The sequence below is a fragment of the Scatophagus argus genome, chromosome 16, assembly GCF_020382885.2.
Source record: "Scatophagus argus isolate fScaArg1 chromosome 16, fScaArg1.pri, whole genome shotgun sequence".
Taxonomy (NCBI): domain Eukaryota; kingdom Metazoa; phylum Chordata; class Actinopteri; family Scatophagidae; genus Scatophagus; species Scatophagus argus.
Window position 1 is genome coordinate 17,610,988 of NC_058508.1, and position 15,604 is coordinate 17,626,591.

General features: G+C 43.1%; 1 protein-coding gene across 1 annotated transcript; it reads left to right on the forward strand.

Moving 5' to 3' along the window:
- Positions 1–1,071: 1,071 nt before the first annotated feature.
- Positions 1,072–15,342, forward strand: LOC124073990 (C1q-related factor). Its single transcript, XM_046416586.1, has 2 exons — positions 1,072–2,083; positions 14,043–15,342. Exons 1-2 carry the CDS (start codon positions 1,475–1,477, stop codon positions 14,220–14,222), a joined length of 789 nt encoding a protein of 262 aa, XP_046272542.1. The 5' UTR covers positions 1,072–1,474; the 3' UTR covers positions 14,223–15,342.
- The last annotated feature ends 262 nt before the right edge of the window (positions 15,343–15,604 follow it).

A 15,604-nucleotide genomic window follows, 5' to 3' on the forward strand; every position in this document is an offset into this window, starting at 1 on the left:
CACTCTAAGGTATGAAAATGTCAAACAAATGACATCACTGCTTCATATAGATTTTTTTTCTCCCAACCAGGACCCTTAATTTGATAAAAACCATGAAATCAATACCTAAAAAAAACACCAATAAGAAACAGTGTCAGCACATTCAGGTGGGGAAACAGGGTTATTGACACGAGGGAAAGGCAAAGAGGGGAATACAATAACAGTAAAAGACTGTTATTGTAAAATAAAAAAGTGCCACCAAGATTACTTAAGAAAGTTTCCAAACAGTTCTCCTACATGTGTGATTGCATATTTAAGTACACTGTTCAAACTGTTGACTTATGATTTCATTCTTGGCATTAACTTTAGTAATTAGAACCCATTTTTTATTTACTGATAGCATTTCTTGGCATTGCAGATTTAAGTGTTGTCTTGTGTCTGAGCACATACTGTATATGCATGAATCTCTGGAACCCACCTCCAGGAAAAGAAAAAAAAACACAGCTCCATCTTTATTTTTAGAGGCTGGATGCTGATAAGAGAGAGCAGAAAGCAAGAGAGTGAGAAACGGCATCAAAAGTGGGGAAAAAGGAGTGAGAGTGAGGAGAGAGGAAAGGAGAGGGATAGAAGAGGGGGAGTAAGATGGTCAAGGGGCGTGGGGGGAGGGGGAGGTTTGGGGGTGTTGGCTCCTCGGTGGTTCGGGAGAGTGGTAGAAAGAAATGCAGTGTGATAAGAGTCCTTCCTCTGAGCGAGTCGGAGAGAGAGAGAGAGAGAGAGAGAGAGAGAGAGGGAGAGAGGGAGACGTAACCACACCAACCTCTCACTCGACGGGGAAGCAGAGGGGAGGGTGGGGGGTGTTTGGGGTGAGGGTGTGTGTGTGTGTTGGGGGGGGGTTATGGGCTTCGCTGCTACTGCTGTATAAAAAGCCAAGTCTGAGAATCCGGCACCACAAACTCACCACACAAACACACACACACACACACACACACACATACACACACGCACACACACAGAGAGAGATCCAGTGGCTGCTCTGTATCTCTCACTCTCACCCACTCTCATCATTTTCTCTCTCTCTCTCTCTCTCTCTCTGTCTCGCTCCCTCTGTCTCTCACTCCATTCCTCTGGGCTCTGCATCCTTGTTGCTTCTTCTCACAAGTCAGATTGTGTTTGTAAGTACGCGCTGAATGTCTCTGTGTGTATGCTTGAGTTTCTTTAAGTCTTTATGCATGTGTGAATGACTGGTTGCCTACTTTAGTGTGACTGAGCAGAGCAGAGAGGACTATTAAGTGTATGTGGGTCTCTGTCTCACCCTCACACACTTGCCGGCTCTCTTGCAACTCTTCTCGGGATCTCTGGGTCCCTTTCCTCGGTGACAGGCTCCCCACACCAAGTAGTCACCATTTCCGCCCCCGGGAGACCCACGCTGGCAGCGCAGCCCCTTCCCCGACTCAGCATCGGGAGGAAGACCCTGGTGGCGGCTGCCGTAGGGGTTATGCTGGTCCTGGTGCTGGTGGTCCTCATCCCCGTGCTCGTCAGCTCCGTGGGTACAGATGCCAGCCACTATGAAATGCTGGGCACCTGTCGTATGGTGTGCGACCCCTACCTGAACAAGGGCACTCCGGCCAGCAGCACCAGCTCCACCAGTCTCCAGGCTGAAGCAGAGGCGTTAAGCGACCACAGCAATGTGCTTCCACCCTCCACCTTACTGCAAGGCCCACAGGGGAAGCCTGGCAGGCCAGGCAAGCCTGGACCACCTGGACCACCTGGAGAACCGGGTCCACCAGGACCAGTGGGACCTCCTGGAGATGCAGGGGATCAGGGAAGGACTGGGATTTTGGGGCTGGGGGGTAATGGAGCTATAAGCACAGCCACCTACAGCACGGTGCCTCGGGTGGCCTTCTATGCAGGGCTTAAAAACCCCCACGAAGGCTACGAAATCCTCAAGTTTGACGACGTGGTCACCAACCTGGGCAACAACTATGATGGCATTTCGGGCAAGTTCATCTGCAGCATACCGGGCACATACTTCTTCATCTATCATGTGCTGATGAGAGGAGGGGACGGCACCAGCATGTGGGCAGACCTCTGCAAGAATGGTCAGGTTAGTGCTTTGAAACTTTTTCTGACTTTTCCTTTCCTCAGCGTTAGCACACCTGAATCCTCTGATGCTCACTCTCCTCTTCCTCGTTGCTGCCTCCACATTGCAGGAAGACGATTTTTCTCAAAGCCAGCGTATAAAAAGTGACATTGCGAGGAAAGCTTGCGCATCTGCCGCGCGTCTCCAAAGCCCAGAGCGCACAGCTGTGGCACCCAGCGCGCCTGGGAATAAAGATGTGTTGACCGGTTGCAGTGCGCGTCCCCTCCTCGCATGATGCGTCCTGACATTGCCGCGTCCCGCGATCCAAAGGACGGTCGCAGTTTGAGCTGAATGAGGAGCGCGCGCCGATCCTTTTGCCTTTACACTGTGTATTTTGAAAAAGGCATCCGGATTTGTTTTCTGAATTAGGATTAATATCCAGAGGAATTAATTGACAGTTTGTGGCTGAGCGTTGACATATACACAGTTTTAGAGCGAAAAAAGCGGAGTGATTATGAGTTGGAGATGTTTGTCATGGTCGTCTGGCATAAGTATATCATTGCGCGTTTAGTGATTTACATGAGTTATGACACTGTATTTCAAATTATGTAACAGCCATGTCTTTGTTTTTATTATTATTATTAGTGTTATTTTTATTGTTATTATTACATATACGTGTGCACCTTATTTCTGTCTCATACAACTTTCAGACTTTATGGACTTAGCGGCTTGTCCGAGCTGTATGTGTAAAGAGAGGAAGGAAAATATTAGAAATTTCGCTTGCAATATTTGGACCATAACTGGCTGTACAAGCCCACCGGATTCTAATGCCTGTCCGCCACTACATCCATCTATCTTTTCAGTCGTGTTAAGCGCATTAGGACGTCGACGTGATCTATTCTCGGCTTCTTTGATGCACCATTTTAATGGGGTTGTAATTTTATTTAGCGCCCCGGAGGGTCTTCTCAGGTTGGTAATGTGTGCCAGGGTTAGTTTGCAGCCTTTCCGATCAGCCGTCAGATCTCTTTTCTTCAGAGTGGCACCGAAATGCCTTTTGTCCATAAAAAGATGGATGTTACATTACAGTTGTTGCGGATATCGTTTGCTTTGTTTACTCAAGCTCCAGCTGTATCGTGTTAGTTTGTCGCCAGTATGACGTGAAAAAATATTAATACAAAGAAAACAAATCAGAAAATACGCAATCTGTTTTAAAAAAAATGGCTTTGTGCTACAGAAAGCAACTTTCACATTTGCTCCTGCAAAACTAATTTCAATGACATCAGAGAGTTAGAAACATTTAAAGTTCCAGTTTATATGAAAATGTATTATATGATTTAAAAACTCATGGAAAACTTAAGGGATTGCCAGATGTGTATCTCATGCATTGCCAGGTTTCCCTAACTGCAGACTTCACCTGCAGCTTATTTCTTGTCCCTTTAATCTTTGTACTCAAAGTGAATTGAGACACAGTATGGCTCATTGTAATGAGAAATACTCCCGGTGACAGACATTTTTTACTGTACACAACAAGTGACCTCATACTTTCTTTACTGAGGTCACACGGATTGCATTTTATCCACTTTATCTAAGGAACAATCTGAGTTTTTGTTTCCCCACACTGCAGTCATAAACTCAGCCTTCCTGTGAGGTCAGACAAATAATAAACATAAGTTAAAATCCACTAAATCTGATCCTCCACAACTGTCACTTCACATGATGGCTGCCTCTCTGACCTGTTTCACATCTCCTGGCTATGAAATAATTTGGTTACTTTTTTTTTAATTTTCATTTTCTTTCGTTTCTTCTTTTTTTTTTGACATGTTCAAGTGGAATATAAAAGGGCATCAAGTCAGTTAATTAACTCTGATTTAGATTAAAGCGAAAATCTGTTGGGGTCTTAGATTACAAGTGTTGAGACCAAGACGTGTGCAGCATGGAGACAGAATAACAGTTGGCATCAGCTCTGTGGTGTGAACTTACAGCCTCACCAAGGCAGTTAGAGGTTAATTCCTTTACCCTCGTCAAGTTCACAACCAGCTAAAAAAAAACAAAAAAAAAACAGCAATCACCTTCCATATATAATGCCTCACTCAAAAGTAATGTTTATGGGTGGGCGTAAAAGCATTGATATATAATAGGGGAAGAAGAACATATGTTCCTATAAAACGCCTTCTGTTCTCGCTCCATTGTGCTCCCCAGAGGAGGGTGAGGAGGTACTTAAGTTAGACGCACACAGTGTGCATCTCCAGAGACCCAAGTAATGTTTATAAAGTGGTAACTGCCTCTCTTTCTCTGTCTTCCCCTGTCCTGTGCGCAGCTTCTACATAAAGATGCTGTCCTCTTGCTGTGGTGCTTATTACGCTGTGTGCTCGGCTGATGGAGAAGGCCCCAGAGCTTGAGTCTGTGTAAATGACTGTGAATGGTTATAAATGCCGGGCCAACTTATGCTACATCATTGATGAAGTGCTGAGAGTCAAACTGAAGCTCCTGCAGTCACAGTGGTGCTTTCCTCAGCTCATTAAGGCTGCAAAAAGCTACAATGTGAGTTGGGACAGGGGAGGCCGGGGAATTGTGGACAATACTAGTATTTTATCATCTTTTGGCTTCTGTGAAGCAGCGGGTTTCCGGCCCCTGCAGTGCTGCTTCACTTCCAGCATGTGCTCCTCCCACTCCAGGGCAGTGCTCACAAGCTGGGTCTAACATCGACATCCATGGGTTATTTTATTTCTCCTTCCTCTTTTTCCACCTCCCATTTTCACTTTGCAGACTGCAACACAAGGATCCCAGCACTGTCCCCAGAACTTTGACACTTTTCAAACTAGACCAAAAAAGTGAGCTTCCTGGTAAACAAGCAAACAAGAAATCTATTTTCAGCACAGCACACTTTATACGCTTTCCAAGTTTCTCTCCACACACACTCTTTTCGTTTCTTCATTGCTTGTTTCTTTTACTTGCGTGCCAAATATTCCAACCAATCCTAAACTCTCCCCAATAATCAATGCTTTGCTGCTTCGCTATAACCTGGCTTGGACACAGTATTGACAATGAAGACAAATTCATTAGATGCAGTAGAAAGGGGAGAAAGGAAAGAGCACAGAGAAGACCGTTATTGTGCTGTTGTGGCGCCAGCTTGAACCAGATCCAGGATGTGTTTGCACTTCTCCTCTCCATTCCCTTCTTAATATTGTTATTAATCCGCAAAACCGTTTCAGAGTTAATTAAAAGCAATGACTTCAGCGTCAGTCTCTCAAGAGGACCATAGTGAATAATCACTCTGTCTCCTCCTTTAATAAGCTTCAACGTCCTTTGTGCACATGGCTCTTCCCTAGCAATTACCTCTGCAGTCTCCTCCTCACGCACACACATGCTCACACGCGCGCATACAGTACGTGCACGCTCGCACCCCTCCACCCCCACCCTCCTAACCCACTGCCTCAACCCATCCCAACTGTGCACTGCCCTCTATCTCTCCTCTATGTCAGGTCTACAGGAGATCACTTATCTAAAGGAGCAGAAACTTTCCATCTTCAAAAGAAAATTTCTTTTAAAAAGAAGCAAAACAGAATCAGGACTGCGGCATCGAAATCGATTTGCTAACGCACAATGCCATCGATATCCTCATTGCTCTCTAGTGATGCATTGCACAATGACAGAATAAGTTCAAGCGTACCATCCTTTTCCAAGATTTGGTTCTTGCGCTCACCTCGCTTCAAAGAAAAGAGACCTTTTTGCTCTGGAGCGTTCAAGGTTCAGTCACTCGTCACTTCACCGTGAAACCATTTGCCGTCATAGACTCCATCGCTGGGGTCTTTTGCTCTGATGCACATGAACACAAGACAGTTTATCCGGTAGCTCTGTATCGAGGTGAAACCCACACATTGTGTTTAGCATGTGGCGTCAACCCCATCACTAAACATGGCAGCTGAGCCATCTGGATGAGGGTCTGCTCTGTTTGATTCGGCTATTGACATATGCTCTAAAGAATGGTGTGAATATCAAAAAGAGATCACATTTAAGAGCTTATCACTCAGGATATGATGAGCTGTGGTCTTTTTTCATTCCAAAACTGAAATAAAAAATATGAGCGACCTTTACAAGTACCAAAGACACAAGTTTATGTATACACAGATACAGCGATACTTAGACTTGATTGATTTTAACATTCTGGTAATGTTCAGACCTGCTATTCTTCATCAGGGTCTGACTTCAGCACTGAGAGGCCTCTGTGTGTCTGTCTGGTGTAACAGAGAGACTCTGTCTGAAATAGACAGACTGGGTTTGAGAGAGCCACCCTCAGTCCCTCAGCTTCTTTGTCTGCAGTATTGATCCCCTTATGTGTATGTGTTCATGTGTGTGCGTGCATCAACGCGTGTCTCTTTCCTTTTCCTGACAGACCCACTTCTTTCTGTGTGATGTATACCGTGGCATTTCTTCTATAATCAGCCAGAGAGGTAGTGGAGGCGGACCTTTGGCCTTGATCTGCTGTGTAATTGGACATTGGATTTGACACTCTGCCGAGTGGAACATTAGAGCTGGCCTAATTAGGTGCGAGGGCTATCAAATGAAGATTGGCCCATGTTGTTAGGAAATACCACACAGATTGGAAATGTCAAGATGACATCGAGCTGTCATCTGCAAGCACAGCGAAGAAAATCTATCAGTTACTGGTGAAGTTTCAAAACTTGAAAGCTGCCCACCACTTGTCTGTAATAATTCTATTACTTTAAAACATTTCAACTGAGATCTTCAAATTGAGAGCCCAGAAGTGTGCACACTCTCCATGCTGGCATCTCAAATTAAGTAGATCATGAAATATCATTATAATGTCTCGTGTACAGTAAGAGCAAAAACATACGGTCTAAAATAGGCTATGGATTGTCTCCTGTGGCTGGCTGACTCAAGGATGCTATGGTGTTGACTCACAAGGCTTCTTCATTATAATGAGGGCCATATGGGAGACAGACAAGTGCTCCTGGCCCTCTTATGCAAACATCTCTCTCTCCATCTCACCTCACACCCCTGACATTCAGCCGTCCCTGCGAATTCACTTTTCAGTGATACCCACAATTATCCTGTCCCTCTTCATGAGAAAGCTGCAAGTCAACGGCTTCAAATGACTCACGGTCTGCTACATAACTCAATGCATTTAACACCCTCTGCCCCTCCCCTTCCTAAGTGAATATGGTTGACACATCGACAAACACCCCAGTAAGAAAGAATGAACTGGTTATTGTATGAAAAATGCATGTCAGAGTAAAGCTGACAGTCTGTCTCTCATCCAACACTTACAGAAACTTACTTTCCCTCCCTTTAGAGGAATCCTTTTTTGCTGTTTAAGAAAAAAAAGGAAAATTGCAGTACCTCAGGGTTACTAGGAAGCACACTGGAAAAATAGGCTTAGTGTGAACAAAGGGTGAAAATTTTGCAGTAAAAGTCTCTTCTCAGATAATGCTGCGAGCAGTGATTGTGGCTGTGGTGCTTGAGGCAGACAGTCCTGTGTATCCCAGTAATTAACTGAGCGTGATGAGTCAGACACAAGAAAGAAATGGGTGGCTGGACTGCAGGTCAAAGTTGATACCTTTTTTTTTCTCCACCTCTGTCCTCCTCCGACAAGCTTCTTTCAGTGGCTCTTTCAGGAGGGGCTGTCTCGATTTCATCCCCTTTGTTGCCCCTGCTGAATTGTGATGCTGTCAGTCTGGCCTCTTGCGGGTCCCTACGGTGTTTGGACCAAGTATCAGTGTTACATGTGATAAACAAATGCCGCACACCAGACTCACCTTCAACATTAATGTAAGCGATTTTGATAAACAGCGATAGGTTTGTGCAGTAAAGTCGTTCTGTTTCAGAGAACAGCTGGTGAAATTAATTCAGGAGGCCTTTTTCTTCTCCCTTCTGACAGATGGCAAATCTCCTGTTACCTTTTCATTCCTCTTATCATGTTTTCATTTAGGCTCCTCCGACAAATAAACCCACAACACATGGGAGACCCGACGCTTTCTGACACAACAGTTCTCTTGCAACCCATCGTAGTTTCCTGTTCTCATTATTTCAGTAAAAGTGCATCTGGTGTGTATGTGGATGTGTGTGTGCACGTGTCCCTCTTTTCAGTCTGTGTGTGTTTGCATGTGTGGTGCAGTGAAATGTTGGACCAGGCTCAATAGCGGTGGCAAGCTTTCTAAGCTGCTATTAAGCATGCAGTTCACGGCTGGAATGTTCAAACAAAATTAGACAGCAGTACACTTTGATTTAAAGGGAACCAATAGACTTGTTGATCCAAAATGGAGGCTCAACATCAAGTCAACAAATCCCTGTCAGAGAAGCCACGAGACACGTCCTTGTCACAGTGACAAAGCCTCTTGTGAGATCACTGTCCCAGTGGGACGTTATAGGCTCCTCCTGCACCACACACGAGATAAAACTTCTAATTTTTGTGATTTTCCTAAACAGCATTCTTATGGAGGATCATCATAGAAATAATCCAGCCAACCATGGGCACCACACCTTCAGAACAAAAATAAAGTCAAATGCCTTTTCATAAGAAGCTGATTGTGAAAGAAATACCACTTCATTGAAGAGCAGTGATTGAGCAGTGTTTGAGAAAGTGCCAGACAATCATGTCTTTTCTTCACAAAAACAGAGCCATTATTTATGACTGCGGTGTTGTTTCACAGTTGCAAAGTGCGCAAGCTACGACAATTCACACTTCACAATTTCAGGCACAAATTATCCATTAAGCGCAAGTGCAGCCTTGAGTTTTTTGTGTCTCCACTCAGAATATTATTCAATCAAAGCCATCAAGTTGACGATGTGACGGATGCAAACACGCACGAGCAGCCACGAGGAAGACAACATTGCATGACACCTCATTTACCATCGCTGCCAGCCTGCGCTCACAGCCTCATGCTTTGTTTGTCTTGTCAAAGTTCCTCTACATATTCTGTGTCAAGGTCACGCACTGCCAGTTGGCTGTTTGTCCTGCTCATCTCTCGCTATACGTCTGCCGAACCCTGGATCTGAACCTCTGCCTCATATCCCTAACAAGTTCCTTGTGTGCACTGGAGACAAAAAAAAAAAGAAAAGAAAATAAAGAAAAAAGAAAAATAGCTCCAACAGGAGCTCCCTGATCATTATTTCACAAACAGTGAGAGGTTTTATTCATGCGTGCTTATCATTGAAAGCAAATGAAGGAGGCCTATACTGCAGCAGTTAGTCTCAGAGGGGGATAAAAACCATTAGAACAGAGAAACAAAACAAAACAAAAATATCATTGTGGAAAGAGCTAGAAGGATTTCAGGGAAGTTTTCTTTCACCAGGGCTTTTCTTACTCTGCGTCTACTAAAGGAAAATGTTATATTTGTATTGTTACCCTCCTCCTGAACAACATCAATCGCGCACTTGAAGACATTCTGATTTTAGCTCCTTAAAGAGCAAATGAAAAGAATAATTTTAGAAATATTACACATCTGTGACATTGCCTGAGGTTCCCAGGTTCTGTGTGAACACCTGGAAGGCAAATATTTTGATACTGAAGTTTCATTAAAATCCCAATTGACAAATCCTCCAGAGTCTTCACCACCCGCTCCCCCGCCAACCCAAAGCGGTAACCGTCTAATAGGATGGTGTTGACTTTGCAAGCTCAGGGAACATCACATCATATTAATATGCACTGGACGCTGGCATCTCCGAATCAGAACAGGAGGCTTTGTTTGCACATCGATATGAGTTGTGCTAGATTTAATCAGTAGGATAAACAATAAAAAAATGTATAATATTCCATATATTACTCCTGCATCTTAAAACCTCTCCTCAGAATCTCATTATCTCGATTATTTCATTTCACACCAGTGTGACTTTCACTGTCCGTGTCATGTTGTTAAAAAGTTTGAGACTCGCTTCAGATGTTCGCCTTTTTTAAACATAAAGAAAGAGACTGAGGAGGCATGGCAACGTTTGTCTTGCTCTCTATGCAAATATTTCTTTAAGTTTTGTTATGTGCCCATGCTTTTTTTTCCATTGGATAATTTCACCAAATTTTTCAATTCTGTGAACTGATTGCAGTTCTCTCAGAAAGTCAAGAGAATCTGAATGTGTGATGGTTCACAAGAGGACTTAATAAGAAATTCAGCAGAATATTGGCCCTTACCTCAAAGCACAAAAAAAAAAAAAAATAAAATTATAAAAGCATGGTTGGCACAACCATTCAACATTTTCACTATGTTAAAACATTGGTAATTAATGTTGATTAATGTTGTTGTTGCCTTAATAAAGGTCATAAATAACACAGGTAAACACTGTGGCAGCAAAAAGTTAAAAAGTTGATATGTGGGGGATAGAAATGAAGAGATTTCAAAAGTAATGTTATTAACATACTTGGCACATAGCTTAGTTGTTTGGCCAGCTTCAGAGGAATCTGTCATGGATATGGCACTTTACCACTTAAATGCTTTTTACAGCAGCGTTGCCGGAGAGACGTACTACAGCCTCTAAGTCTGCCTGTTTGTCTTTGTGTTGCTCAGGAGGAAAATACTTCAGACCCTTACGTGGTTTTCTTGTAAAGAAATGTTCGGGTCTCTGTGACAGGCTTTTATTTCGTTAATTCAGCATTTACATCTTGAAAACATACAAATTTAAGGAATAACTTGCTGAACTATTTCTCTGCCCTGTCATGTACTGCAACAGGGATTCAAACTGCTGAATATCCAGTTCAAAAGCGTTACATGACGCCTCTGCACATCCTCTGCATACTTTTATGTCTCCAACAGCAGATTGTTAAAAATCAACAGCATCCTCAGTAAAAACTTAGCCTCATGAACAGAATCCATAAAGAAATGGATAAAGACAGTGACTGACTGAGGTATCACATTGGGAAGTATATAGTAGAAATACTATATAATAAGCACCAAAATGGATTATTTAAATTGCACTAAAATAGTTTATTTTGCAATTTTAATCTAAATGTCAAGAGAACTTGTTCCAGGCTCCCTGTTTGGCAACAGTTATGCTTTCTGTGCAGGAGGTCTCTGTCAGTAGCTGGCCTCTCCTCACATTCGTCAATATGCCTGTTGTGCGTACTCCTTAAATAGGCCAACTAATTATTGGGCATCCTCTTTGCCGCCTGTGGGGCCAGCTTGTCGACACCCGCTCGAAAAGCCTCCGATTTAAAGCTGTGTGGACAAACATGGAGCCAAGGCAAGGACCAAGGTGGACTTTGGAGACCAGATAATGAGCCACAGGAAAATACTTCAAACGCACGTGAAAAATTGATTTTAGATCAGCCCCACCTACCACACTAAGTGACTAATTGGCTTATTTAAGCAGTGGCTACTTTAAAGGATGTACAGTACTTTCCTTTTTCATCTCAAGAGAAAATAATGATCTTTTCATTCGATTCTGTCCTATTTAAGTTACGACTGACACAGTTCTCCTTGTTAGTAGCTGCTTAATACCACTGAGACACTGTGCGGCCTGCAAGCATTCGAAAAGTGGTGCATTTTTTATTGTTTTGCTCTGTACCCAAACGGGCACACTGAAACGAAACAATGCTTGTTAAAGTACCAACATTCGTTTTCAAAATAGCATTGTTGGGTGAACAGTTTAGAAAATATAACTCTTTTTATAGACAAAGTTACCTAACAGATTTACATGAATATAAATGAAGTCACTGAAGTCCTTTACTATCTGCAGTTTATGACCCGTACAGCCACAGACCTGGTGATGCTCTGCTAGGCCTGAACTCCTGCCAGATTCAATTCTTGCCTGTTTTTGTCTTCACTCTGGTAATTTGCAAATGAATGAACATGCTCAGTTGGACTGAGATCATGTGACTGACTTGACGAATAAAGAAAACTGCCCCTGAAAACCTCCTTGGTCTTCTGTATGTTGAGAATCATCATCCTGTATCTTGGTCTTATAATGACAGGGGCCAAAAAGTCCTATGCAGTCTACCTGATGTGAATGTTAGCACCTCCTTACAGCTTTGAGGTCATAGTCACTCTTTAAAGGGGGATTGCACCAATTTTACATCAAAGTCTATTTCTTCTGAATACAACTACATATGAGAAAAAAACTTGTATAAAGCCTGTTCTGGTAGCCTGCTCCTCAGCAATTGTAATTTCCACATCTGTGAGTGTGCAGGGATGCTTAAGGATCTGCTAGAGTCCACTAGGGAACATATATTTCGTCATTAGAGGGTGTGCACTCTGTGGAGCTCCAATTTTTTAGCAGCTGTGGTATCTGCTGCTGTCCACGTACATGTCCGTTTGGCAGCATATTCAGGACCTCGATGCTCAACTCTTCATTCTGCTGCTACCTGCATAATGCACCCAAATCTCAGACCAAACTGCTGCTGGTTGCGCTGCATTGTGGGTAATGTAGGTGTCAGGTTTTGACAAGGAGGAAGACTTCATGGTATAAGACTGATGATGGTGTGCTTTGACATCATGTTGACTGTCTGACGTGCGTCAGAGAGTGCTAAAAAAGCAGAGCGCTTTTTCAGATTGAATGTGCTGTAACAACACAAAAAACAGTATGTCACTGTTCAAATATGATGGTTATTCTGGATGATTATATTTAATTAGGCCTATTGGCTCAGCAGACGCAGGCACATTCTGTACGCTGGCAACATCCAGTCTATGACCTTCATTGTATGTCACTGCTGATGTAACTTCCAATTCACTTTGCTTGGAATTTATTCATATTGTATTTGGCAAAAAAAGGCTTACTGTACAAACAGTTACACGCCTTCAAAATCACAATCAAAATAGTCATTCATATATACACAAATAATCTCGCTACCACACACACACACACACACACACACACACACACTCGCTTGCGCTCATACTTGAAAACACAGCTATTGTTTCAGTGCCCATTTGGCTGCAGCTACACTTTCCTCCTCAGAGAGGGAAAGCATGTCTGTGGTGGAGGTCTTAATTAGCCAGGACAGGTTATTTAGAAATGGTTCCAAATGTCCTATAGCCAGACTGGCAGAATAAACACACACAGACACACACACACGCACAGTGAGAGTCAGGCGAAAATAGAGATAAAAATGTATGAGATAAAAAAGAAATCTTTTTCATACAATCTCATTTCAATGATTCTTGTCACTCCTAGCTATGAGTTATCAAATATTTCTGCCCATATTCAGTTGGCGTCGTCAGTGTTTCTTTTTTATTGCATTTCCTCCACAGTGAGAAGCCCCCAGAGCCTGCCCTGTTGTTGAGTTTCTGAGACTTTCTCTTTCTGCAGACCTTTTGTTCCAAGGTTGAATGTTAGGTCTTCTGTGAAAGACCGCTGGCTTGATTGAAACCATAAATCTGTTTGACAGAAAGGCCTGAGGTGACTGACCCTCTGGTTGGTGCTGCAGGTTTAATATCAATATGAAGAACTATTTGTGCTGTTGTTGTGCCCACTAATTCATTTAACTTCAAAATGAAAAACTTTGTGTGATTTAGTATTTCAAAATATATATAGATATAGATATATATACTGGGAAGGGTTTTTATTTTGCTATTCCCTAACTGATGCATTCTCTCTCTGTACAGCACACTTAGTTATTCTCTTGTGGTGCAACAGCATTTTTTCTTTTTTTTTCCCTGACTAGTGGCACTTTTTATAGACTCTCTCTTTGGTTGTCCCTTCATTACCTCTGCCAAGGAGAAAAAAGAAATTCTTATGTTATTTTCTCAATTTTGGTATTAATTCGCAGAATATCTTGGAATCTTAACAGTAGATGTGATAAGAGATAAAATAATTAACTTTGACTTTTTTTTCAGAAGATTCTCTATTATAAAAATTACAAATGAGGGGGATTATGGAGCCTTGGTGTTTTCAAGTCTAATATTCGGCAGTGTGTGTAGCATCTGCCTACCCGTGCAGAGCAAGTAGTATGAGAGACCTACAGATGATGTCCTAATATGTTCTGTAGCTAACAAGTCCATCCGTTCTCCTACACGTACGTCTGTTCCTGTTATTGCAGGTTCGTGCCAGTGCCATTGCCCAAGATGCTGACCAGAACTACGACTATGCCTCCAACAGCGTCATCCTCCATCTGGACGCAGGGGACGAGGTTTACATCAAACTGGACGGAGGCAAAGCCCATGGAGGCAACAACAACAAGTACAGCACCTTCTCTGGCTTCATCCTTTACACAGACTGAGAAAAGTCAGACACAGAGACAGTCAGACAGGAAGAGATTGAGAGAAAGATGTTGTACAACAGGGAGGGTGGGGTGGGGGGTGTGTGTGTTTAAAGCCGGAATGCTTTCTAGTTTTCCTAATTCTCTCCATCATCACGGACACCTCTGCTTCGCATCCATCAGCCAAGGCATCCAGGCTCCATAGCCAAGCCTGGATGCAAAGCTCCTGAGGACACACTGAGAGGGGCCGGGCGGGAAGCCTAAGAGGAGTGGGACGTAGGGTGGAGGTGGGTTCGTTTTTCCAAACTCCTTCCGTGCCACAATGCCGATGTGTCAGAAGCTCCTCGCTTTCGGTGTCTGTCCTCCTCAGCCCTGCTCCATTGCACAGAAATATCAACAATGAAAACCCTGCAAAAGTGGACGATCTCACCTCTTCTCTACACAGTGGTAACGGCCAGCTGTACTGTCAGTGGACTCAATCGACTGAAACTCGTGGTGTTGTTCTGTGCAATTTTCCTTAGATTGTGTTTTTATTTTGTAGACATGCATAATATTCTACACAAATGCGATTTAAAAAAAAAAAAAGTATATTTGTCCCTTGTGAAGATATTCTGTTTGACTGAGAGAGCAGATTTGTGAGATGTTACATGTGATGCAGCTCAGAGATCCAACAGCTGGAAAAGAAATCTGTAAGTCAAGACTGTCAGTATTTCATGGCAGTGAGTGATTTTCTTCATCGCTGGGTGCAGCAAGGTAACTATATATTGTTCATGTGGAGGATAACAATACATTCTGTACCTTACAATGTATCTGAAAAAAAAGAAACAGAAGAAATTATCCTTTCTACAGTCCACCTCACGCTGTTTCGCACGCACACAATGTCCTGCTGCTGTCTGGATTAAAAGTAGGGTTCAAATCGTGTCTGATGTTTTAGTTTTATGTAGATGCTCCATTCGACAGAGACAGCCATGCAATGAAGAGAAATCTTCGGGTTCAGAGGTTATAGTTGAATGAGTTGAGGACTCTTTCTTCTTCCGTACTGTACCAAACTCCAAGCCTTCTCGTGTGGTAAAACAATAATGCTTCTGAAGTGGAGGGCAAAGGAGATAAAGTCGGAAAGGCAGAGAGAGAAATAGTAAGTAGTGAGTGTGATTGTGTGTTGGAGTGGGTGGGTGGGTGGGGGGTTCAGGCACAGTAGCAGTCAGCGGGTAATTTTTCTGTTTCAGTGTCTTTGAGCTTCACTGGATGTCATCTATTCATTAGCTGCATATTCACTGACACACAGGCATTATGGTAATATTTACTCAACATGGCAGCCTGACAGCTTGCTTGAGAATGAAACTGATTGGGTGAGTGACATAGGCTATTATGACTGCATGTTTGTGTGTGAGTGCGGGTGTTTG